The sequence below is a fragment of the Eumetopias jubatus genome, unplaced genomic scaffold, assembly GCF_037043125.1.
Source record: "Eumetopias jubatus isolate StellerSeaLion01/CBP00866 unplaced genomic scaffold, mEumJub1_p1.0 scaffold_4, whole genome shotgun sequence".
Lineage (NCBI taxonomy): Eukaryota > Metazoa > Chordata > Mammalia > Carnivora > Otariidae > Eumetopias > Eumetopias jubatus.
In genome coordinates this window covers 97,711,711-97,737,996 of record NW_028274810.1, presented here as the reverse complement: position 1 = coordinate 97,737,996, position 26,286 = coordinate 97,711,711, and the positions used below count along the sequence as shown (strand labels likewise).

The window sequence follows — 26,286 nt, the reverse complement described above, 5'->3', positions numbered from 1 at the left end:
GTTCTTCTGATTACATAATCTCTAACAATCTACCTTGAAGTTTGCTGATAATTTCTTCTGCCAGCTCAGGTCTACTGTTGAGCCCCTCTAGTGAATATTTCATTTTTGCTATGATTCTTTCCAATTCCATAATTTTAGTTTGGTCTTTCAAAAAATATAATTTCTATCCCTTTCTATAAAATATTGCCATCATACCTTCTTTTACTTCTTTAAGCATGATATTCTTTTTAAAAATATTTTATTTAAATTCAATTTAATTAACATATACTGTATTATTAGTTTCGGAGGTAGAATTAAGCATGATATTCTTTAGCTCTTTGAACATATTTATATAAACAGACAGGTGGATAGAACAGAGCAATACACTATATCCTGAGTGTATTTTGGTCGGTTTGTTAGAAGAAACTACATCTCAAAACTGTAAAGAAAGAAAAACTTACATATATACAAAAATAAAATTAAATACATTGAAAGGATAACATGTAACTGCAAAGATGAAAATTAAAAGACTTTCAGAAAACCAAAAAAAAAAAAAAAAGAAGAAGAAGGAAAAAAAGGGGGAAAAAAAGAGAGAATATGATCAGACAGGTGAAAAGAACAGAGCCATACACTAGATTCTAGGTGTATTTTAGTCTGTTAGAAGAAACTGCATCCCAAAATTGTAGACAGTAAAACATTCTTATTATAGCTGCTTTGCAGTCTTTGTTAAGTCTGACATCTGGGTGCTCTCAAAGGTAGTTTCTCTTGCCTGTATTTTTCTTCAGTATGGATCACACTTTCCTGTTTCTTAGCAACACTCGTTTGTTGTTGTTGTTGAAACTTAGATATTATACTGCAGCAATGCTGGGTAGTGATTCCTCCACTGCTCCTCCCTGAGCTTTTTGCCTATATTGTCTCCTCGTTTGCTTAGTGACTTGGATGGACTATTTCAGTAAAGCCTGTTTCCCTCAGTGTGCAGCTTCTGACAGCACTCCTCAGGGGGTGCAGACTTAGGCAGTGCACAATCCGCCTTGGATGACATGGTTTTCATTAGGGTTCTCTTTGGTTTTCTCTGATCTCTCCGTTAAGCTGTCTGCCTCTGTTGGTGTCACCCAGCTCTTAGCCTCCACTAATTGCAGGCTAGTGACTTGTTTTCAATAACACCCTGGGGCACATCATTGTTCGACTTGCTTCTGCAAGTGCAGCTCCAGTAGGGTGGGTGGCTTCTCCAGTCCTCTGATCCTGCAGTGTGAGAGGCTTTTGCAGATGGCTTTTCTAGCACCAGCTCCTGCAGCAGCTCTTCCTTCCAGCCCCCTTGGGTGCTTTCATTTCAGAGTGCCTTCAGCAAGACAGCGCTCTGTGAATGAATGACTTTCCCTAGGACCTGGGTGGGGGGCAGGGAAAGATTGTCAACAAATTTTGGTGGGAAGGGGTCAGGATATTTGTCAGCAAATCCACTGGTACAGCAGCAGAGCAACTTCTCTGCCAAGTCAGTAGGTCATGCCTTGCCTCTCCAACAAGCTCTAGACCTCGGCCCTATGGGGTGGGAGGTGTGCTATCTCAGCCCTAGAGGTAATACTTATTTCTTGTATCTGTAATTCCTATATACTTTTGAGCTCTCTCTGCCTTTTGCTAGCTAATCTCTTGTGACTCATGTACCCTATTATAGTTAATAATTCCTCATGTTAGTTTTCTTCATACACTGTAGAAGCTGGGTGCTGGCAAAGCCACATGTGCTCCAGGAGCCTGCCATGTGAGCCCCCGGACACAGGGAGCAGAGCCTTCTCTCCTCAGATGTCTCTCCAGCACCCTTTCCTGACAATGCCTCCTTGCCAACAGACAGATATCTGCAGATATCCCCTCTACCTTGCAACATCCCACCAAGCTCAGATTTCTGCATTGCATGTTCCCGTACATGCTCACTTTGGTGAGTTTGCTCTTGGGCTCTGTGATGGGTTGGGTGTCCCTTCCTCTCTCCCGGTACCTTGCCCCTCCTTTCCTCTTCAGACTCCCCTAAGGCAGCCTTTGCCACACTCTCTTTTGTGTCTGTGGTTCTGTTTCCCTCTGTTTCCCTTCCCTTCCTCTCTCCCACCCACCCCCCTCCTTTTCTCCCTTCAAACATCAAACACTTACTGAGTGCCAATCACTGGGCTGCTTTCTGAGGATTCTAAAAGGATTTCAGATCTGGTCCCTTCCTTCAGTGGACTTTCAGCTTGACAGGAAATGGACCGGCTTCAGCCACAGCATCTTTTGCCCTTGGCACACTTAAGTGCTTATAGGTCTTCTCCCCTGCCTAGACCGTAGGCATCTTGAAGGCAGGGACTGCCTTATCCACCTTTGCAACTCTGGCCCCACACACAGACCTGCCACCTAGTAGGTGCTTTCCATTTGCTGATCAAGACATAAGTGGATTCACCCAGCATGTCAGAGTGGCCACGCTGGCCAGGCTCTGAGCAGGGACCCGGGGGTGGATAAGCCAGCCCATGCCTATAGCTGCAGGAGATTTGGAAACAGAGATTTGTCATCAGGTAGGAGAAAGGCAACTGGATTTAACCCCAGTATCCTAACCCTGGGTGATAGCAGCCAAACAGTTCATGCTGCTTACCTGGTGGGAGGTGGGGAGGTAGGGCAACTGTGGAAAGAGGAAGACAGAGGTCTTGGTAAGGAGCCCAGGCTGCAGCCAGCCTGTCAGTGTGTGCATCCCAGCTCTGGCTATGTGATCTTGGGCTGTGTACTGAACCTCTCTGTGTCAGTTTCCTCATCTGTGGAAGGGAAACACTAGTGTCCATCTCATCAGGTTGGTGAAAGAATTAGATGACGTGATTAGGGCTCACTATGTTTGGTGAAGAAGTAAAATATGTTTATGTGCTGCTGGAATGTTCCACTGTGGATATGGATGACTCTCAGAGATATGAACAAGTCTAGTTTATAATTACAGAAATGCTACTGGCCCAAGGAGACAGGCTGAGGGTGCAAAATGCTCATCCCTATTATTTATCCTGGCCATGTGCTTTGCCTGTCTCAGACCAGTGGATGATTTTACATGGAACTACAGGGTAGTCTGAGACCCAGAAAAGTCCAGACCTTTCCAACCTTCAGTGTTTTCTCCTCAACAGTAGCTCACAAGCTGCAAGCGCCTGCTGATGACCACTGCATGGGGGCACTCACACAAGGGATGGAGATGGACCTTGGAAGTAACACAGCCAGTTATTTTGCCAGCAAGATGGGCTTATTTAGGAAGAGCAGAGGAATTGCAATTGGGGACATCCAAGTTATGGCAAACCACAGAGAAGTCCAGAGATCAGAGGAGAGAAACCCTTCTTTACCGAGAAGTGGAGGGAGTGGGAGGGCTGCTTTGAATGAACTCCATTGGAGGAAAGCTGGACGCCAGGGTTGGGATGTTTCTCATTGGCTGAGTTGTGGTATCTTCTTATTGGCTGAGCTTGTTGCTAGGTGAGGAGAAGTTCTTCCTTCCTCTGTTGGAGCTAAGTTGAGCTAAGGAGGAGGAGCAAGATGGTGGAGGAGTAAGAGACCTAAATTTCGTCTGGTCTCAGGAATTCAGCTGGATAGGGATCAAACCATTCTGAACACCTACAAACTCAACAGGAGATCAAAGAAGAGAGTAGCAACAACTCTCTGAACAAAGAAGTGACCACTTACTGGAAGGTAGGACGTGCGGAGAAGTGAATCCAAGGCAATATTCGGGAGGATAGACGGCGGGGGAGGGGCCTCCGTCAGCCGCTTCTGGCAAGTGCTAGAGTCGCGGAGCACAAAATCGGAACATTTAGAAGTCGGCTCTGCTGAGGGACGTAGCTCCATTGGCTAAGCTGGGGTGGGGGGTGGAACCCTTGCTGGGACAGTGTGGTCTCAGGACCCTCGGGGTCACAGAAAGACCGGGGCAGCCTGAGTGCGGCAGAGCTCCCGGGTATCGGAGCGGGGAAGCCGGCTGCAGAGACGGAGCCGAGGCGCGGGCTCCCAGCTCGGGGTGGCCATAAACTGTGATCCGCGGCCCAGTCGGGCCACTGCTCCTCCAGCAGGGACCCAACAAGCGGCAGAGCCGGGGAGACTCCCCTTCCTTCCCGGGGAGGAGCGGCGCGGGAGCGCACTGCAGGGATCTGCTGGGTTTGGAGACTCCACACGGGGTCGGGTGCCAGAGATAGAAACGCTCGGTCACAGGCCGGGTGAGCACGGATGCGGCCGGAGACCGGGGAGACGGGAGTGACTGCTTTTCTCTGGGGGCGCACTGAGGAGCGGGGCCACGAGTTCTCAGCTCCTCTGGGCGGAGATTGGGAGGCCACCATTTTCACTCTCATCCTCCAAAGCTGTACTGAGAGCTTGCAGGGAACAAAAGCTCCTGAGAGCAAACCGGAGCAGATGACTTAGCCCGGACTGGCAAGGACGGGGCAATTCAGCCTCCGGCAAAGACATTTGGGAACCACGGCAACAGGCCCCTCCCCCAGAAGATCAGCAAGAACACCCAGCCAAGACCAAGTTTACCGATCAATGAGAACGGCAGAACTCCAGCGCTAGGGGAATACAGCACATAGAATTCATGGCATTTCCCCCCCGATTCTTTAGTCTTTCCAAGTTAATTTTTTTAATTTTCTTTTTTTCCCCTTTTCTATTTTTTTTGAATTTTTCTTTTTCCCTTTTTAGCCAACATCTTATCAATCCCTTTTTTAAAAAATCTTTTTTATTTTTGGTTTTTAGAGTATATTTTATCCCTTCATTGTAGTTAACTTTATTTTTGGTATATATATTAGTTGTTCTCTCTTTAAAGTTTTGGGATACAGTTTCTTCTAACAGACCAAAATATACCCTAAATCTCTAGTGTATGGCTTTGTTCTAGTCTCCTGCCTGATCACATTCTCTCCCCCACCCCTTTTTTAAAAATTTCTCTTCTTTCTTTCTTCAACCAACTTCTTATCAATTCCTTTTATAAAATCTTTTATAATTTTCATCTTCACAGTCATATTCCATCCCTTCATCATATTTACCCTTATTTTTGTACATATATAAGTTTTTCTTTCTTTAAAATTTTTGGAGGCAGTTTCTTCTAACAGACCAAAATACACCCAAAATCTAGTGTGTGGCACTGATCTATGCACCAGCCTGATCGTATTCCTTTTTTTTTTCTTCTTCCTTTCTTTCCCTCTCTTTTTCCTCAGTTTCAGATCTCTTCTTATTTGTTTAGTGTATTTTTTTCTGGGGTCTTTGTTACCCTGTTAGCATTTTGTTCTCTCATTCATCTATTCTCCTCTGGAAAAAATGACAAGATGGAAAAAGTCACCTGAAAAAAGAAGAACAAAAGGCAGTACTGACTGCCAGGGACCTACTCAATATGGACATTAGTAAGATGTCAGAACTAGAGTTCAGAATGATGATTATAAAGATACTAGCTGGGCTTGAAAAAAGCATGGAAGATACTAGAGAAACCCTTTCTGGAGAAATAAAAGACTAAAATCTAACCAAGTCGAAATAAAAAAGGCTATTAATGAGGTGCAATAAAAAAATGGAGACTCTAACTGCTAGGATAAATGAGGGAGAAGAGAGAATTAGTGCTTTAGAAGACCAAATGATGGAGAATAAAGAAGCTGAGAGAAAGAGAGGTAAACAACTATTGGAGCATGAGGGCAGAATTCGAGAGATAAGTGACATAAGATGAAACAATATTAGAATAATTGGGATCCCAGAAGAAGAAGAAAGAGAGAGAGGGGCAGAAGGTATATTGGAGCAAATTGTAGCAGAGAACTTCCTTAACTGGGGGAAGGAAACAGGCATCAAAATCCAGGAGGCACAGAGAACCCCTCTCAAAATCAATAAAAATAGGGCAACACCCTGACATCTAATAGTAAAACTTACAAGTCTCCGAGACAAAGAGAAAATCCTGAAAGCAGCTCGGGACAAGAGGTCTGTAACCTACAACGGTAGAAACATTAGATTGGCAACAGACCTATCCACAGAGACCTGGCAGACCAGAAAGGACTGGCATGATATCTTCAGAACACTAAATGAGAAAAATATGCAGCCAAGAACTATATCCAGCCAGGCTGTCATCGAAAATAGAAGGAGAGATAAAAAGTTTCCAGGACAAACAAAAACTAAAAGAATCTGCAAACACGAAACCAGCCCTACAAGAAATACTGAAAGGGGTCCTCTAAGCAGAGAGAGCCTAAAAGTAACATAGACCAGAAAGGAACAGAGACAATATAGTGACAGTCACCTTACAGGCAATACAATGGCACTAAATTCCTATCTTTCAATAGTTACCCTGAATGTAAATGGGCTCAATGCCCCAATCAAAAGACACAGGCTATCAGATTGGATAAAAAACAAGACCCATCGATATGCTGTCTGCAAGAGACTCATTTTAGACCCAAAGACACCTCCAGATGGAAAGTGAGGGGGTGGAAAACCATTTACCATGCTAATGGACATCAAAAAGAAAGCTGGGGTTGCAATCCTTATATCAGATAAATTAGATTTTAAACCAAAGACCATAATAAGAGATGAGGAAGGACACTGTATCATACTTAAAGGGTCTGTCCAACAAAAAGATCTAACATTTGTAAATATCTAAGCCCCTAACATGGGAGCAGCCAATTAATAACAAAATCAAAGAAACACACCAACAACAATACAATAATTATAGGGGACTTTAACACACCCCCTCACTGAAATGGACAGATCATCTAAGCAAAAGATCAACAAGGAAATAAAGACTTTAAATGAAACACTGGACCAAATGGACTTCACAGATATATTCAGAACATTCCATCCCAAAGCAGCAGAATTCTTCTACACAATCTTCTCTAGTGCCCATGGAACATTCTCCAGAATAGATCACATCCTAGGTCACAAATCAGGTCTCAATCGTTACCAAAAGACTGGGATCATTCCCTGCATATTTTCAGACCACAATGCTTTGAAACTAGAACTCAATCACAAGAGGAAAGTTGGAAAGAATTCAAATACATGGGGGCTAAAGAGCATCCTACTGAAGAATGAATGGGTCAACCAGGAAATTAAAGAAGAATTAAAATAATTCATGGAAACAAATGAAAATGAAAACACAGTTGTTCAAAATTTTTGGGATGCAGCAAAGGCGGACCTAAGAGGAAAGTATATAGCAATACAAGCCTTTCTCAAGAAACAAGAAAGGTCTCAAATACACAACCTAATGCTACACCTAAAGGAGCTGGAGGAAGAACAGCAAATAAAGCCTAAACCCAGCAGGAGAAGAGAAATAATAAAGATCAGAGTGAAATCAATGAAATAGAAACCAAAAGAACAGCAGAACAGATCAACAAAACTAGGAGCTGGTTCTTTGAAAGAATTAATAAGAATGCTAAACCCCTGGCCAGACTTATCAAAAAGAAAAGAGAAAGGACACAAATAAATAAAATCATGAATGAGGAGAGATCACAACCAACACCAAAGAAATACAAACAATTATAAGCAACTTAATGCCAGCAAATTAGATAATCTGGAAGAAATGGATGCATTCCTAGAGATGTATCAACTACCAAAACTGAACCAGGAAGAAATAGAAAACCTGAACAGACCTATAACCACTAAGGAAATTGAAGCAGTCATCAAAAATCTCCCAACAAACAAGAGCCCAAGGCCAGATGGCTTCCCAGGGGAATTCTACCAAACATTTCAAGAAGAATTAATACCTATTCTCCTGAAACTGTTCCAAAAAATAGAAATGGAAGGAAAACTTCCAAACTCATTTTATGAGGCCACCATTACCTTGATCCCCAAACCAAAGACCCCATCAAAAAGAATTACAGACCAATATCCTTGATGAACATGGATGCAAAAATTCTCACCAAAATACTAGCCAATAGGATCCAACAGTACATTAAAAGCGTTATTCACCATGACCAAGTGGGATTTATCCCTGGGCTGGTTCAACATCCGCAAATCAATCAACGTGATACAATACATTAACAAAAGAAAGAACAAGAATCATATGATCCTCTCAATAGATGCAGAAAAAGCATTTGACAAAGTACAGCATCCTTTCTTGATCAAAACTCTTCAGAGTATGGGGATAGAGGGTCCATACCTCAATATCATAAAAGCCATCTATGAAAACCCTACAGCGAATATCATTCTCAATGGGGAAAAGCTGAGAGCTTTCTCCCTAAGGTCAGGAACATGGCAGGGATGTCCACTATCACCACTGGTATTCAACATAGTACTAGATGTCCTAGCCACAGCAATCAGACAACAAAAAAAAATCAACGGCATCCAAATCAGCAAGGAGGAAGTCAAACTCTCACTCTTTGCAGATGATATGATACTTTACGTGGAAAACCCAAAAGACTCCACCCCAAAACTGCTTGAATTCATACAGGAATTCAGTCAAGTGGCAGGATATGAAAACAATGCACAGAAATCAGTGGCATTCCTATACACCAACAAGACAGAAGAGAGACAAATTAAGGAGTCGATCCCATTTACAATTGCACCCAAAACGATAAGATACCTAGGAATAAATCTAACCAAAGAGGCAAAGGATCTGTACTCAGAAAACTATAAAATATTCATGAAAGAAATTGAAGAAGACACAAAGAAATGGAAAAACGTTCCATGCTCATGGATTGGAAGAACAAACATTGTGAAGATGTCAATGCTACGTAGAGCAATCTACATATTCAGCGCAATCTCCATCAAAATACCATCCACTTTTTTCAAAGAAATGGAACAAATAATTCTAAAATTTGTATGGAACCAGAAGAGACCCCGAATAGCCAGAGGAATGTTGAAAAAGAAAAGCAAAGCTGGCGGCATCACAATTCCGGACTTCCAGCTCTATTACAAAGTGTCATCATCAAGACAGTATGGTACTGGCACAAAAACAGACACATAGATCAATGGAACAGAATAGAGAGCCCAGAAATGGACGCTCAACTCTATGGTCAACTCATCTTTGACAAAGCAGGAAAGAATGTCCAGTGGAAAAAAGACGGTCTCTTCAACAAATGGTGTTGGGAAAATTGGACAGCCACATGCAGAAGAATGAAACTGGACCATTTCCTTACACCACACACAAAAATAGACCCCAAATGGTTGAAAGACCTAAACGTGAGACAGGAATCCATCAACATCCTAAAGGAGAACACAGGCAGCAACCTCTTCAACCCCAGTCGCAGCAACTTCTTCCTAGAAACATCGCCAAAGGCAAGGGAAGCAAGGGCAAAAATGAACTATTGGGATTTCATCAAGACAAAAAGCTTTTGCACAGCAAAAAAAACAGTCCACAAAACCAAAAGACAACCGACAGAATGGGAGAAAATATTTGCATATGACATATCAGATAAAGGGCTAGTATCCAAAATCTATAAAGAACTTATCAAACTCAACACCCAGAGAACAAATATTCCAATCAAGAAATGGGCAGAAGACATGAGCAGACATTTTTCCAAAGAAGACATCCAAATGGCCAACAGACACATGAAAAAGTGCTCAACATCGCTCGGCATCAGGGAAATCCAAATCAAAACCTCAATGAGATACCACCTCACACCCGTCAGAATGGCTAAAATTAACAAGTCAGGAAACGACAGATGTTGGCGGGGATGCCGAGAAAGGGGAACCCTCCTACACTGTTGGTGGGAATGCAAGCTGGTGCAGCCACTCTGGAAAACAGTATGGAGGTTCCTCAAACAGTTGAAATTAGAGCTACCGTTCGATCCAGCAATTGCACTAGTGGGTATTTACCACAAAGATACAAATGTAGGGATCCGAAGGGGTACGTGCACCCCAATGTTTATAGCAGCAATGTCCACAATAGCCAAACTGTGGAAAGAGCCAAGATGTCCATCGACAGATGAATGGATAAAGAAGATGTGGTATCTATATACACAATGGAATATTATGCAACCATCAAAAGGAATGAGATCTTGCCATTTGCAAGGACGTGGATGGAACTGGAGGGTGTTATGCTGAGTGAAATAAGTCAATCAGAGAAAGACATGTATCATATGACCTCACTGATATGAGGAATTCTTAATCTCAGGAAACAAACTGAGGGTTGCTGGAGTGGTGGGGGGTGGGAGGGATGGGGTGGCTGGGTGATAGACATTGGGGAGGGTATGTGCTGTGGTGAGTGCTGTGAATTGTGCAAGACTGTTGAATCACAGATCTGTACCTCTCAAACAAATAATGCAATATATGTTAAAAAAGAAAAAAGAAGATGGGGGGAATAATGAAGGGGGGTAAATTGGAGGGGGAGATGAACCATGAGAGATGATGGACTCTGAATATCAAACTGAGGGTTCTAGAGGGGAGGGGTGTGGAGGGATGGGTTAGCCTGGCGATGGGTATTAAAGAGGGCACGTTCTGCGTGCAGCACTGGGTGTTATGCACAAACAATGAATCATGGAACACTACATCAAAAACTAATGATGTCATGTATGGTGATTAACATAACAATAAAAAATTAAAGAAAAAATGAAGGTAATTAATGTTCAGTGAGGTCATAAAGTAAGGCTCCAACCCAATAGGACTGGTGTCCTACAATAAGAAGAAGAAGGGACACTAGGGAGGCATGCATAAGAGAAAAGGCCATGTGAGGACAGAGCAGGAAGGAGGCCATCTGCAAACTGTGGAGATCTCAGGAGAAATCAAACCTGCCAGCACCTTAATCTTGAACTTCCAGCCTCCAGAAGTATGAGCAAATAAATTTCTATTGTTGTATGCAAAAAAAAAAAAAAAAAAGCCATCAACTTTTATCAAGGAAATGGAACAAATAATCCTAAAATTTGTATAGAACCAGAAAAGACCCCGAATAGCCAGAGGAATGTTGAAAAAGAAAAGCAAAGCTGGTGGCATCACAATTCCGGACTTCAAGCTCCATTACCAAGCTGTAATCATCAAGACAATATGGTACTGGCACAAAATCAGACACATAGATCAATAGAACAGAATAGAGAGCCCAGAAATGGACCCTCAACCCTATGGTCAACTCATCTTTGACAAAACAGGAAAGAATGTCCAATGGAAAAAAGACAGTCTCTTCAACAAATGGTGTTGGGAAAATTGGACAGCCCCATGCAGAAGAATGAAACTGGACCATTTCCTTACACCACATACAAAAATAGACTCAAAATGGTTGAAAGACCTAAATGTGAGATAGGAGTCCATCAAAGTCCTAGAGGAGAACACAGGCAGCAACCTCTTCGACCTCAGCTGCAGCAACTTCTTCCTAGAAACATCGCCAAAGGCAAGGGAAGCAAGGGCAGAAATGAACTATTGGGACTTCATTAAGATAAAAAGCTTTTGCACAGCAAGGGAAACACTCAACAAAACCAAAAGACAACCGACAGAATGGGAGAAGATATTTGCAAATGACATATCAGATAAAGGGCTAGTATCCAAAATCTATAAAGAGCTTATCAACTCAACACCCAGAGAACAAATAATCCAATCAGGGAATGGGCAGAAGACATGAGCAGACATTTTTCCAAAGAAGACATCCAAATGGCCAACAGACACATGAAAAAGTGCTCAACATCACTCGGCATCAGGGAAATCCAAATCAAAACCTCAATGAGATACCACCGCACACCAGTCAGAATGGCTAAAATTAACAAGTCAGGAAACGACAGATGTTGGCGGGGATGTGGAGAAAGGGGAACCCTCCTACACTGTTGGTGGGAATGCAAGCTGGTGCAACCCCTCTGGAAAACAGTATGGAGGTTCCTCAAAAAGTTGAAAATAGAGTTACCATATGATCCAGCAATTGCACTAGTGGGTATTTACCACAAAGATACAAATGTAGGGATCCGAAGGGGTACGTGCACCCCAACGTTTATAGCAGCAATGTCCACAATAGCCAAACTGTGGAAAGAGCAAGATGTCCATCCACAGATGAATGGATAAAGAAGATGTGGTATATATATATATACACACACACACACACACACACACACACACACATACAATGGAATATTATGCAATCATCAAAAAACCAAAATCTTGCCATTTGCAATGATGTGGGTGGAATTAGAGGGTATTATGCTAAATGAAGTAAGTCAATCAGAGAAAGACATATTTCATATGATCTCACTGATCTGAGGAATTCTTTTTTTAAAGATTTTATTTATTTGACAGAGAGAGACATAGCGAGAGTGGGAACACAAGCAGGGGGAGTGGGAGAGGGAGAAGCAGGCCTCCCTCAGAACAGGGAGCCCGATGCGGGGCTCGATCCCAGGACCCTGGGATCATGACCTGAGCCAAAGGCAGACGCTTAACGACTGAGCCACCCGGGCGCCCCTGATCTGAGGAATTCTTAATCTCAGGAAACAAACTGAGGGTTGCTGGAGTGGTAGGGGGTGGGAGGGATGGGGTGGCTGGGTGATAGACATTGGGGAGGGTATGTGCTATGAGGAGCACTGTGAATTGCATAAGACTAATGAATCACAGACCTGTACCTCTGAAACAAATAATACATTATATGTTAAAAAGAAAAAAGAAGAAGAAGACAGTAGGAAGGGAAAAATGAAAGTGGGGAAATCAGAGGGGGAGATGAACCATGAGAAACTATGGACTCTGAGAAACAAACTGAGGGTTCTAGAGGGGAGGGGGGTGGGGGGATGGGTTAGCCTGGTGATGGGTATTAAAGAGGGCACATATTGAATGGAACACTGGGTGTTATAGGCAAACAATGAATCATGGAACACTACATCAAAAACTAATGATGTAATGTATGCTGATTATCATAACATAAGATAAAAAAAAAAGTTGAGCTAAGTCTTCCCGTTGGTCTGCAATCGACAAGGAGCTGCACCTGCGGAGGGCTCCCCCTGCTGGCCTCCCACTCCATCTTCCCAGAGGCTTCTGAGTTGGTTCACAGATCTGAAGACACTTGTGACGTCGCATCCTGGTCCCTCCAGCACTGGCTGGATGCCCCCAGGACACACTGCCCGTCACAGGGTGCTGCTGCTGAAGACAGTGATGTCCAAGTGGTTAGGGTTCACTCGGTTCTGGAAGACAGATACAGGAGGGATAAGAAATTTAAAGAGGAGGAAAAATCTAAAAAGATTTTTTTTTAAAGATTTTATTTATTTATTTGACAGAGACAGCAAGACAGGGAACACAAGCAGGGGGAGAGGCAGAGGGAGAAGCAGCCTTCCTGCTCAGCAGGGAGCCAGACACAGGGCTCGATCCCAGGACCCTGAGATCAGGACCTGAGCTGAGGGCAGACCCTCAACGACTGAGCCACCGGGGCGCCCCACCCTGAAAAGATTTTATGGCCTAGAAATCAGGTGCCTTCTTTTGGTATCAGAGAATCCTTGGTCTGAGCCCCAAGTTTCCCACTTGTTAGCTTTGTGGCCTGATGTCTTTGAGCCTCCATTTTTTTCCTCTGAAAAATGAGGATAGTAAGAGATGCTTTTTATAGGGGTCATGAGGGGATTGGCTGGGAAATGCATATTAAGTTCGTGACACAGTGCTGGGCACTTAGAAAGGGCTCAATGAAAGTAGATTATTGGTAGTATGCATGTGAAGTGCCCGAAGACAAAGACAGAACATTTCCTGAAATTATTCTGTAATAAGTTTGGAGTTGTTATGAATGATTTCAGCTTTACTAAAGGATTTAAAGAACAATATAACAAACATTATTGATTTTATTTTAAAGGGGAAATGCTGCTAGAATATTTTGTGAAAGTGTTTCTTTCTTTTTTTTTTAAAGATTTTATTTATTTATTTGAGAGAGAGAGAATGAGAGATAGAGAGCATGAGAGGGAAGAGGGTCAGAGGGAGAAGCAGACTCCCTGCTGAGCAGGGAGCCCGATGTGGGACTCAATCCCGGGACTCCAGGATCATGACCTGAGCCGAAGGCAGTCGCTTAACCAACTGAGCCACCCAGGCGCCCTGTGAAAGTGTTTCAATCTCTAAAGTTCTGGACCTCGGGTGTCCCTAACCTATTGATGCTCCCATTTATACTACTACTGATACATTATTACATTATTATAAATTTTATAATACAACTATTGTAATATAGTATTAATATTATAATGATAATATTTATATACAAGCAATATATTTATTATAGTTATCTATAAATGATATTGTTATAATACAAGTAATAAGTATTAATTTTTCTTCACTTGCCTTTGTCCTAAATGACCAGCTCTGGAAACTATGGACTCACGGTTGGAAAAACCACACCAAACCAAAACTAACTTCCTGGCCATATCTAGTGACCTTTCAGAAGGTCATGCTAAGAAAGGCTTGTCATCACACTGTCTTGTTCAAAATCCCTGAAACATTTACTCTTCTAGATGCTGGAGGCAAAGAGATGAATGAGATGTGATGACAAGCAAAATGCTGACAAGAAGCATTCAGTTTGGGGGAGGGAGACACATGGGTGACCATAGCTATGTGATAAAACTTTGGGGGGTTCTGAAGAAATCTTAGGGCTTAGAAAACTTTGGGCACTCAAGGAGGCAGCAGCCTTCAGTGATGACATCAGTAAATGAGAACATGGCCTTGAGCTTGGAGCTGAAGGTCAGTTTCATGTCCATCTACCTGGTGGGCAGGTAGAAGGGCTCCAGGAAACAGTGTGAGCCATGGGTGAGTACAGGGAGCATGGGGAAACTGCTGGGGAGAAGGTGAGCATGGGTGCCCACCTGAGCTGACAAGAGGTGTCCTGACGTTCAGAGTTGAGTTGGCCAGTGAAGTTCCGAGTTGTCTCGGTACAGAGGTCTGGTGGCCTGAGATGGGGGCCAAGGAAGTCATCTTCACCTTGCTGCTCACCTCGTTCTCCTCCAGCTCAAGCAGGGAAATAATGGTTTTGTTTGGAGTTCTCTTTCAAGAAGTCAAAGCCTTGGGTCTCTCGATGGAGGGAATGCACGGGGGCATCCCAGGGGACCTGGGAGAAGACCCAGTGGGTATGAGCAAGAGAAGGGGTGGAGCTCACACTTGCCGGGACCCACCAGTGAGACACTCTACATGGTGGTCACATCGCATCTAATTCCCAAGCCTCATCCTCGGGCTATGGACACCATTCTATTTTATAGATGAGAGAAATGGAAGCTCAGAGAAGGTAATGCCCAAGGCCATTCAGTTAGTTGGTGATAAGCTAAAACTTGAGTCCCAATCTGATTGACTCCAGAATCCAAGCTCTTTCTAGTTTAGTGGTTTAGAACACATGTGCTGCATCTTACCTGTTGGCGGGCAAGGCACTTGACCTTGGTTTGCCTCAGTTTTCCCCATCCATAAAATGGAGGTGATAACTGTGCTTGACTGAGAAGGGTCGTTGAGAGGCTTAATCTAGTTCATAACCACTTGGACCAGTACTGGCATGCTGTAGGTGACTCATAAGTGTCAGCTGTTCTTATTTTATTATTATCATCCTGTGTTTTTCCTTATGACAAAGACACGTGCTTAATATGAAATCCTTGGAAGAGATGATCCAAAATGGTTGAAATGCATTTAGTACATGCAATATAACTTGTAACTATATTTCATGATATATATTCAGACATTTGTTTATAGTTAGAGTGACCATATTAGTTTAAAAACAATGGAATTCTATACACTCGTGGCAAATGAATGGCCCTTGTGCCATTGCCCCGTCCTCCTGAGTCAACAGCAGACATCCTTAACAGATCCTGTTACTTTCTTCTGTTGAACACAAACATGGCTTAAGAATCCATCATAGCCCAGGCTCCGGGTGGGCGATGGCAGTTGACCCAGGTGATGACCCTTTTTGCCATCTGAGGCTAGAGAGCCAAAGAGGAGGGTTGCCAGCCAGTTACCTTGGACAGCTGGCTTTGTTCAATTCAGTGACCAACCCCTCAGACCACACATGGTCAAGCTCTTTGGCAAATTCCTACCCTTATTCAATCCAGGTCTTTTGGGAGGAAATTCTGCAAACCAAGCCCTCACTCTGGACACAACCCAGAGCCTGTCCTTCCTGATGAGCCCAGGGTCCATGTGGATGAGGCAGATGGGAGACTGCAAAAGCATCCTAGCAATTACAGATGATAGGTATATCTACAATCCAGATGGGTTCTGACCTCTCCTAAAGTTCCCCTTTCTTTCTCTTACCTCCAACAGGCAAAAATATTGGAGAAGCTGGGAATTTGCTCCATGCTCAGATTTCTCCAGTTATTGCAAAGTGGTATAAGAATAAAGAAAAGACCTGTATTTTGGGACCATACCGGTGAGGCTGTTCCAGCCCAAAGCAGCATCCTCTGGCCACCGGCGAGGCATCATCTTCCTCCCTGGAGGAAGTGGGTTCATGGGGAGCCTGGGTAAGAACTTCATCTACGTGCACAACTTTGCCCATCCTTCCCACGAGAAACTTTTTGGGAGTAACTCAAAGGAATCATCGGTCGGAGATTTTTATAGGGAGCCCAGGCTAAGGGCTTTGGGCTCATGTCAGCAGATTGTGTGCAGATTTATATGGGAGATGTTCTTTTCTGTACTATAATAGTCTTGGTCAAGGTGAGGCTAGAGCTATGTCTCAGTAGGGCTTTGACAGATGGCACTGGGGTACTGATTCACCTCTTCCCTCACCACTCACAGACAGCACTGGCTGGTCCCAGCTGTTCTCCACCCACAGTACATCCCAAACCCATGCATTTCTCCCAGGCTCTGAACCCCACCATGATCTAAGACCCCATCTTCTCTTGCCTGCCCCCTCAACCTTCCTGCTTCTCTTGTGTTTTGTTTTCTGCCTCATCCCCAGTGCCTTGCCCGTGGTTTTACATTTTCGAATGGCTCTATGAGTACATGAATACGGATGGGTGGATCATTGCGTGAAAGGATGTGTTGTTCATGAATGAACACACAAATGGAAGAACGGATGGTTGGACTCCCGTGACTTCCCTGGAATTAGGGTGTACTGCCACCTGGTGGTGGGAATAACAATAGCCTCATTTGCTGCCGAGATGCTCTCCTTTTTCAGAAGTTAACAATGGCTATCTCCCACCTACTGGCCCCAAGATCATTCTTCCCTTTCAGAGCACCCCATTAGTTGGCTAGGACTGTTGGCCTTCCTTCTGTGGGCCATGATGCTATCTCTAAAAGTAAAGCCAGGATGCATTCAGCAAATATTCCCTGAGTAACTCCCTCGTGTCAGACCCCCTTCCAGGTACAGGGGACCAAATGGAGGACAAAGAAGGCCCTCACGGAGCCTACTCAAATGAGGAGGCTGGGCAGTGAAAGAGAAAACAAACAAGTAGGGTAACTTCACAGAGTGATAGCACGAGGAGATGGAATAGAGAATGATTCAGATGCATCTTTAGTTTTTCCAGAGAAAGCCTCTCCAAAAAGGTAAAATTTGAGCCCAGGCCTAACCAACCAATGAGGAGGAGCTGGCCCTATAGAGGCTGGGAAACATCCTCTAGGGATGGGGGATGCAAGGGGGTTGCCGGGGTTTTTGTTTTTTTGAAAGGGGCACCAAGAAACACAGTCTTCAGGATAAATAATATTTTTATGCACTATTTTAGAAAATTCAATATTAATGCAAAACAAATCTATGATGATCACAATATCAACATTTATCTAATGGCGAGACCCGACGGGGCGGGTGAATTGTACAAAGGCAAAGTAGGCCCTTGTCTACTTGAGACGTCATGGATACTTGTGGCATTTACTTGGATTCCTTAAAGTAGTATTTATCTTGGTTGCTGAGCGTCTCGGCGCCCATGGCAAGTGCCTCCCTTGCCTCCCCTGGGTCCCAGCCCTGTTGAGTCTAAGTGGAAGGGAGCTCCCAGATGATGCTGATCTGCAGGCAGGGCTGAGGCCTCCTTAGGAGCTGCCCACTCCCCACTCTGTTTTGACCTCCCCTCCATCACCTCCCTCCAATGGTGTCAATGAAGCCTGCACCCCGCCCCCGATCACTTCTCTTAGATCAGTCATTCACAACCTCCCCAGATGCTGGCCTTGTCTGGTGGGATTTGGGAACTCCTGCTACCTGTGCGCCTACCCCAGAGACACTGGTTCAGTTGGTTTGGGGCTCCATCTGAGCATCAGGACTTGGAAAAACTCCCTGGTACAACTATGCACAGCCAAGGTTGACAACCACTGAATTAGAAGCTTGTTTGGTACATTCTGTGTCTGGCACTGTTGATAATGGATTTGTCCTCTGAGAGCCTCAGAGGTACCACTTGGCTAATAGAAAGGGCCCATCCAACCATTGCTTATTTCTTAATAACATATATCTGTATGCACGTGTATGTAATTATCATTAATATTCTAGGGCAGGCATGCTTTCCTTCCCTGGTCTTGGTTTTGTAGGTTTCAAATCACCAAGCCTTCCCCCCTCGGTCCCCCCACCACAACACTGTAAAAGGAGACATTGCGGCTGGTGAGCCCCGAGGTGCACTGGAGCCCCGGCATTCAGGAGCCAGGGGCAGATGTCAGGCATCTGATATGTGGCCTGGCTTTTTGGTTTTGCCCAGGGAGAGCCAGCCAGAGTCACTGCAGAGGAGGCAAGAACAGGAACAGAAAGAGAATGTCACAACCAAAACCAACACTGTTGGTGGGCTCTCCCTGGGGGCTGGGGGATGGGTGGGAGGGGGCAGAGCGGGGCTGGGCCCTGCAAGGGGGACTGGGGGCCACATTCCTAGAGGTCACTCAGGGTGGCTCCTGCTGTGACCGGTTCTATTCTTTTTTTTTTTTTTTTATGTTATGTTAATCACCATACAGTACATCATTAGTTTTTGATGTAGTGATCCATGGGTCATTGTTTGCGTATAACACCACCCAGTGCTCCATTCAGTATGTGCCCTCCTTAATACCTATCACCAGGCTAACCCATCCCCCCACCCCCCTCCCCTCTAGAACCCTCAGTTTGTTTCTCAGAGTCCATAGTTTCTCATGGTTCGTCTCCCCCTCTGGTTGCTGGAGTGGTGGGGGTTGGGAGGGATGGGGTGGCTGGGTGATAGACATTGGGAAGGGTATGTGCTATGGTGAGTGCTGTGAATTGTGTAAGACTGTTTGTGTTGTTGTTGTTGTTTTTTAAAGATTTTATTTATTTATTTGACAGAGAGAAACAGTGAGAGAGGGAACACAAGCTGGGTGAGTGGGAGAGGGAGAAGCAGGCTTCCTGCCAAGTAGGGAGCCCGATGCGGGGCTCGATCCCAGGACCCTGGGATCATGACCTGAGCTGAAAGCAGACACTTAATGAATGAGCCACCCAGGCGCCCCATTTGTGTGAGACTGTTGAATCACAGACCTGTACATCGGACTGGTTCTATTCTTGCAGACTTCTACCACAACCTGTGCAGTCTGCTGGTCCTAGAGGTGGACTCCGTGCTGCTGTTGGTTGGGTGAGTCGCTGGGTGTCACATGGGTGGGAGAAGGCAGGAAGGAGCACGTCGCTGGTCTGTAGAAGAGAGAGAGAGGCCCTAACCCCCAAGAGGCACTCTTGCACATGCACACATGGACCCCGGCACCGCACTAGGGCAAAACCCCAGAAACAGCCCAAATGCCCATCAACACGGAGTGCGTGAATAAACCATGACAAGAAACAGCAAGTGTTGGCGAGGATGTGGAGAAAAAATAACCCTTCCACACTGTTGGTGGGAATGCAAACTGGTGCAGCCACTGTGGAAGACAGGGCGGAGGTTCCTCAAAAAATTAAAAATATAACTATCCCATGATCTAGTAATGGTACTCCTGGGTATTTACCCAAGGAATAGGAAAACACTAATTTGAAAGGATATATGCGCCCCTGTGTTTACTGCAGCATTATTTACAAGAGCCAAATTATGGAAACAACCTGAGTGTCCATCGATAGAGGAATGGATAAAGATGTGGCATATATATACAATGGAATATTATTTATCCATAAAAAGGAATGGCATCTTTTTTTAATTTTTAATTTTTTTAATTTAGTGAGTCATCACTTACATATAACACCCAGTGCTCATCACAAGTGCCCTCCTTAATACCCATCACCCATCTAGCCCGTCCCCACCCACCTCCCCTCCATCAACCTTCAGTTTGTTCTCTATCATTGAGTCTCTTATGGTTTGCCTCCCTCTCTCTAAAAAGAATGAAATTTTGCCATTTGCAACAATGTGGATGGAGCTAGAGAGTAATGCTAAGCAATATAAGCCAGTCAGAGAAAGATAAAATACCATAGGATTTCAATCATATGTGGAATTTAAGAAGCAAAACAAATGAACAAAGGGGAAAAAAAAGAGACCAAAAAACAGACTTTTTTCCTTTTTAAAAAAGGTTTTTATTTAAGTTCCAGTTAGTTAACATACAGTGTACTATTAGTTTCAGGTGTACAATATAGTGATTTAACACTCCTATACATCACCGGGTGCTCATCACGACAAGGGCTCTCCTTAATCCCTATCACCTATTTCACCCACCCCCACCCCTCGCCCACCTCCCCCCTGGTAACCATCAGTTTGTTCTCTATAATCAAAGAGTCTGTTTCTGTTTGCCTCGCTCTCTTTTTTTCCCCTTTGCTCATTTGTTTTGTTTCTTAAATTCCACATTTGAGTGAAATCATATGGTATTTGTATTTCTGTGACTGACTTATTTCACTTAGTGTTATACTCTCTAGCTCCATCCATGTCATTGCAAATGGCAAGATTTCATTCCTTCTTAAGGCTGAATAATATTCTCCTGTGTGTGTGTGTGTGTGTGTGTGTGTGTGTGTGTGTGTGTGTGTGTGTGTATACACCACATCTTCCTTATCCAGTGATCAGTAGATAGTAGATGGACATTTGGGCTCTCTCCTATAGTTTGGCTATTGTTGATACTGTTGCTATAAACATTGGGGTGCATGTACCCTCTTTGAATCTGTATTTTTGTATCCTTTGGGTAAATACCTAGGAGTGCAATTGCTGGATCATAGGGTAGTTCTATTTTTAACTTTTTGAGGAAACTTCAGACTGTTCTCAGAGTGGCTGCACCAGTTCACATTTCCACCAACAGTGCAGCAGGTTTTCCCTTTCTCCACATCCTTGCCAACACCTGTTGTTTCTTGTGTTGTTAATTTCAGTCAGGTGGTATCTCATCGTGGTTTTGATTTGTATTTCTCTGATGATGAATGATATTGAGCATCTTTTCCTGTGTCTGTAAGAATTCTGGATGTCTTCTTTGGAAAAGTGTCTATTCATCCCTTCTGCCCATTTCTTAACTGGGTTATTTGTTTTTTGAGTGTTGAGTTTGATAAGTTCTATATACATTTTGGATACTAACCCTTTATCAACTATGTCGTTTACAAACATCTTCTTCCATTCTGTAGGCTGCCTTTTAGTTTTGTTGATTGTTTGCTTCGCTGTGCAGAAGCTTTTTATCTTGATTAAGTTCCAATAGTTCATTTTTGCTTTTGCTTGCCTTGCCTCCAGCAATGTATCTGGTAAGTTGCTATGGCCGAGGTCACAGAGGTTGCTGCCTGTGTTCTGCTCTAGGATTTTGACGGTTTCCTGTCTCACATTTAGGTCTTTCATCCATTTTGAACTTATGTTTGTGTATGGTATAAGAAAGTGGTCCAGTTTCATTCTTCTGCATGTGGCTATCCAGTTTTCCCAAAACGATTTGTTGAAGAGACTTCTTTTTTCCATTGGACATTCCTTCCTGCTTTGTCAAAGATGAGTTGGCCATAGAGTTGTGGGTCCATTTCTGGGTTCTCTGTTCTGTTCCATTGATCTGTGTGTCTGGTTTTGTGCCAGTACCATACTGTCTTGATGACTACAGTTTTGTAATAGAGCTTGAAGTCTGGGATTGTGATGCTACCAGCTTTCCTTTCTTTTTCAAGATTTCTTTGGCTATTCAGGGTCTTTAGTGGTTCCACACAAATTTTAGCATTGTTTGTTCTAGCTCTGTGAGAAATGCTGTTGGTGTTTTGATACGAATTACGTTAACTGTGCAGATTGCTTTGGGTAGTATAGACATTTTAACAATGTTTGTTCTTCCAATACATGAGCATGGAATGCTTTTCCGTTTCTTTGTGTCTTCTTCAATTTCTTTCATAAGTGCTCTATAGTTTTCAGAGTACAGATCTTTTACCTCTTTAGTTAGGTTTATTCCTAGGTATCTTATTGTTTTTAGTGCAATTGCAAATGAGATTAATTCCTTGATTTCTTTTTCTGTTGCTTCATTATTGGTGTGTAGAAATGCAACAGATTTCTGCACATTGATTTTATATCCTGCAACTTTGCTGAATTCATGTATTAGTTCTAGCAATTTTTTGGTGGAGTCTTTCAGGTTTTATACATAGAGTGTCATGTCATCTGCAAATAGTGAAAGTTTGACTTCTTCCTTGCCAATTTGTATGCCTTTTATTTCTTTTTGTTTTCTGATTGCTGAGGCTAAGACTTCCAGTACTATGTTAAATACTAATGGAGAGAGTGGACATTCTTGTCTTGTTTCTTTCTTTTTTTGTTTTTAAGATTTTATTTATTTATTTGACAGAGAAAGACACAGCGAGAGAGGGAACACAAGCAGGGGGAGTGGGAGAGGGAGAAGCAGGCTTCCCGCTGATCATGGAGCCCAATGCGGGGCTCGTTCCCAGGACCCTGGGATCATGACCTGGGCTGAAGGCAGATGCTTAACGACTGAGCCACCCAGACACCCCTCCTGTCTTGTTTCTGATTGTGGCGGAAAGGCTCTCAGTTTTTCCCTATTGAGGATGATATTAGCTGTGGGTCTTTCATATATGGCCTTTATGATGTTGAGGTATGTTCCCTCTATCCCTACTTCGCTGAGGGTTTTTTGTTAAGAAAGGATACTGTAGGGGCGCCTGGGTGGCTCAGTTCGTTAAGTGTCTGCCTTCGGCTCAGGTCATGATTCCAGGGTCCTGGGATCGAGCCCTGCATCAGGCTCCCTGCTCAGTGGGGAGCCTATTTCTCCCTCTCCTGCTCCCCTGTTTGTGCTCTCTCTGTCAAATAAATAAGTAAAATCTTAAAAAAAAATAAAAAAAAGAAAGCATACTGTATTTTGTCAAATGCTTTTGCTGCATCCATTGACAGGATCATATGGTTCTTATCCTTTCTTTTATTAACATTACATAGCTATTTAAATAAATGAACTGGGAGGGCACACCAGAATGTGAATGCATCTTAGCAGTATAAAATTAAGTGAAAAGTTTTTCAAAAAAATTACATAAAGCCTGAGACCCTTTTTATCAAGTCAAAAACAAAATCAAAAGAGTATTTATGAGGAATATGCATAGACATTATAAACCTATATAAAAAGGAAAGAAAAGGGATGATGGTTGGATACAGGATTCAAGGTAACTGTTTCCTCAGATGAGGAAGGCAGTGAGCTGAGATGCTGGCAGGGATATTACAGGGCTGGCTGAAGGTTATGGTCAAGGTCCTGGCTGTTGTTTGGGGTGATGATTCTGCACGTGCGTACGGTGTTGTTACAACAACTAACTAACTAGCACCGGGCAAGACACCGGGCAACAGTTTTGAGAAGGCAAGTGAGAGAAACTAAAAACCGCTCTTTTAGATTCAACCTTGACACTCAAGGCCTCTCCAACCTTGGCTGCCCCTAGGCTGAGGAGACAGTGCATCTGTGTGACTTAAAGCAGCTTACTTAGCATCTCTGGTCTTCTTGATGAGATTGAGGAAGGCAGCGTCTTTCCAGTACTTGACATACTTCCTGACCGGCTTAGCACTGGGTCTGAAACCCCACTGATACAGTTTCTGTCAGACTCTACATCTGAGAAGGCCTTTGTGGTAATGAAAATACTCCTTGGACACATAAAAGTGTTAACAAACACCTGTATGAATACCTTGCAGGAAATTCTGGATAGCTGAAAAGACCCAGGGGGCGCCTGGGTGGCTCAATCCATTAAGCATCCAACTCTTGATTTCAGCTCAGGTCATGATCTCAGGGTTGTGAGATCGAGCCCCGTGTTGGGCTCTGTGCTGAGCGTGGAGCCTGCTTATGATTCTCTCTCCTTCTCCCTCTGCCTCTCCTACCATTGCTCTCATGCTCTCTCTCTCTAAAAGGATTTCCTTCCTTTTTTTTTTTTCAGGTTTTAAAACTTTTTATTGCATATTAAAAAAATTGTGCATTCCAATAATTAAAATCATTTGAACAAAAAAAAAATGGCACTCTGATTAAACTGCATTTGACAGCCTGCAGGACACCCCGGACCAGCTTGGTTTTTACTCTCGATTTCACTGTCGACCCACCCAGCTTGTTCCTTCACCAACACGCAAGTTCTTTTCCTTCCCTGCCAGCCCGACAGGCAGATGGGAGAGGCAGGCGCCTTTCGTTGTCAGTAGTTCTCGATTCTTTGATGTGAAAAGGGGTAGCACAGTCATTTAAACTTATCCAACCACTTTGCATCTTACAAAGTTAAACAGCTAAAAGAAGTAAAATAAGAAGGCAATGCTTGTGGAATGTACAGTGCATATCGGCGGTGCGCGCCTCATTACGATTCACCGGCTTGCTTCTCCTGTTCAATCGTTTCTTTTGAAGGCAGTGGATTTTTCTCTTGCGTTTCTGTCTTCTTCAATTTCAACTTATCGAATTTCTCAATCTCAGCCATATCGGGTTTGTCAGACATGGTTACAGAGAAAGCGGAGCGAGGTGCGCGCACAAGCGAAGTCCAATCTGCTCAGTGGCCGCCGCCGAATCGATTTCCTTCCTTCTGATGGCTGAATAATACTTTACTGTAACTTACACATCTAGAAATTCATTTTAAAGTCCTTTCTCTTTGCCCTTGAATTCCCATGAAGAGACACACTTTGGGGGCTTACTCAGAGCAGCCGTCTGGTTTCTGTCCACCACCAGGGCAGTGTCTGTTACCTGCCTGCTAACCTTTCCTACACTGTCACCCTCAGGGCGCCCCCCTGACCCACTCCCTCTTCCGCAAACCCCGAAGAGAAGGCAGCTCCTTAAGTCACTGGGCAAGAACAAACCTTGGTCATTAGATTTTTGATGAAAAAAAATTTTTTTTTTCCTGAAAGGAACTTCCCCTTCATTTGAGCTTTAGTTCCCTCAGCGCTTTCTCTCCAGACAGCCAGTGGGACGAACGAATTTCCTGGAGTTCCTGGTTGTTTTGCTTCCATTTCAAATAGCTTTTGAGTTGCATAATCTTGTGTGGAGTGTCTGCATCTCTGGGCAGCAGACAGAGCCTAGTGTTCGAGTCCAGAATCTCCACCCGGAAGACAAAGGAGAGGCTCTTCACATCCTCATCTGCGAAAGAAAAAAAAGGGGGATAAAAATCCTTACCTCACAGGGCCATTCTGGGTATTTAGTCAGAGACAGTATTGCAAGGAGGAGTCGAGGACACAGTTAAAATGGCTCCCAAACAGCTGTCCACACTGCTATGCTTTTGTTCCCTGCTTGTTCTTCAGGTACCGCCAGCTTCCTGATCACCACTACCCCAGCATTTTCCAAGACTGCCTGCACACCTCCATTCACTTCCTAAAGGCCCTGAAAACCTATGGGGTGGACCCCTCCAGGTCGTGATCCGTGGAGACAGCATTGGGGGTGGGAGTGTGGCCTCTGTCGCCCAGTCCCTGGTGGGAAGATCAGATCTTCCCCAGATCAGGGCCCAGGTCCTGATTTATCCAGTGACTCAGGTCATCAATTTGCAGCTGCCGTCCCACTGGCCAAACTGAAACATCCTGTTCTTCCTCCCGGGAGTTCATGATGATATGTATGTTCAAATATATGGTTATCGACTTTCATTGGTGGGATGCCATCTCCAACGGTGCTTTCATACCCCCGGAAGTCTGGAGAAAGTACCCAAAGTGGCTCAGCCCCGACAACATCCCCAGGAGATTCAAAAAACCAGGCTACAAACCTCTGTTTCCCAGCCCTTTTAACGAGGCCGCCTACCTGGAAAATGGACATCTTTTGGATGTAGCAAATACCCCTCTGCTAAGGGATGATGAGACCGTCACTCAGCTTCCCGCAGCCTTCCTGGTGAGCTGTGAGCATGACATCCTCCGCGATGACACCTTGCTCTATATGAAGCGTTTGGAGGACCAGGGGGTCCCCGTGATGTGGTATCATGTGGAAGATGGCTTTCATGGGTCCTTGATGTTTTTTGATAAGAAGTTTTTCTCTTTCCCATGCTCCCTGAAAATTATAAACGCTGTCATCAGTTATATAAAAAGCATAGAGTAACCCTGGGGCGCTGTGTCCTTTGGTGAATTCTCTTTTGCTGATTAAGGAGATGCTACGTCAGTGCTCGGCCCACATGAGAAGGATAAAGAAGCTTAGAACAGTCTTGCTTAGTATCCAAATCCAAGATGTCGCTTTCTTTCTGGCACCAACAACAGTTAATCCTGGATGTAAAAACACTTGCCAACATTCTCATTCAGGTGAAATAAATATCAAAGGGAG

At 43.9% G+C, this 26,286-nt stretch overlaps 2 protein-coding genes across 2 annotated transcripts; one reads left to right on the top strand and one right to left on the bottom strand.

Annotated features, from left to right (window-relative positions):
• Positions 1–1,517: 1,517 nt before the first annotated feature.
• Positions 1,518–26,067, top strand: AADACL4 (arylacetamide deacetylase like 4). The gene is given in 8 exon segments (XM_028108321.1): positions 1,518–1,522; positions 1,819–1,906; positions 16,057–16,136; positions 16,138–16,253; positions 19,214–19,277; positions 25,290–25,396; positions 25,399–25,571; positions 25,573–26,067. Coding segments are annotated over 8 exon segments (1,128 nt in total).
• Positions 23,945–24,555, bottom strand: LOC114213278 (thymosin beta-4-like). The gene has a single exon (XM_088023048.1). The coding sequence runs from the start codon at positions 24,494–24,496 to the stop codon at positions 24,362–24,364; it is 135 nt and encodes a 44-aa protein (XP_087879174.1). The 5' UTR covers positions 24,497–24,555; the 3' UTR covers positions 23,945–24,361.
• Positions 26,068–26,286: the final 219 nt, after the last annotated feature.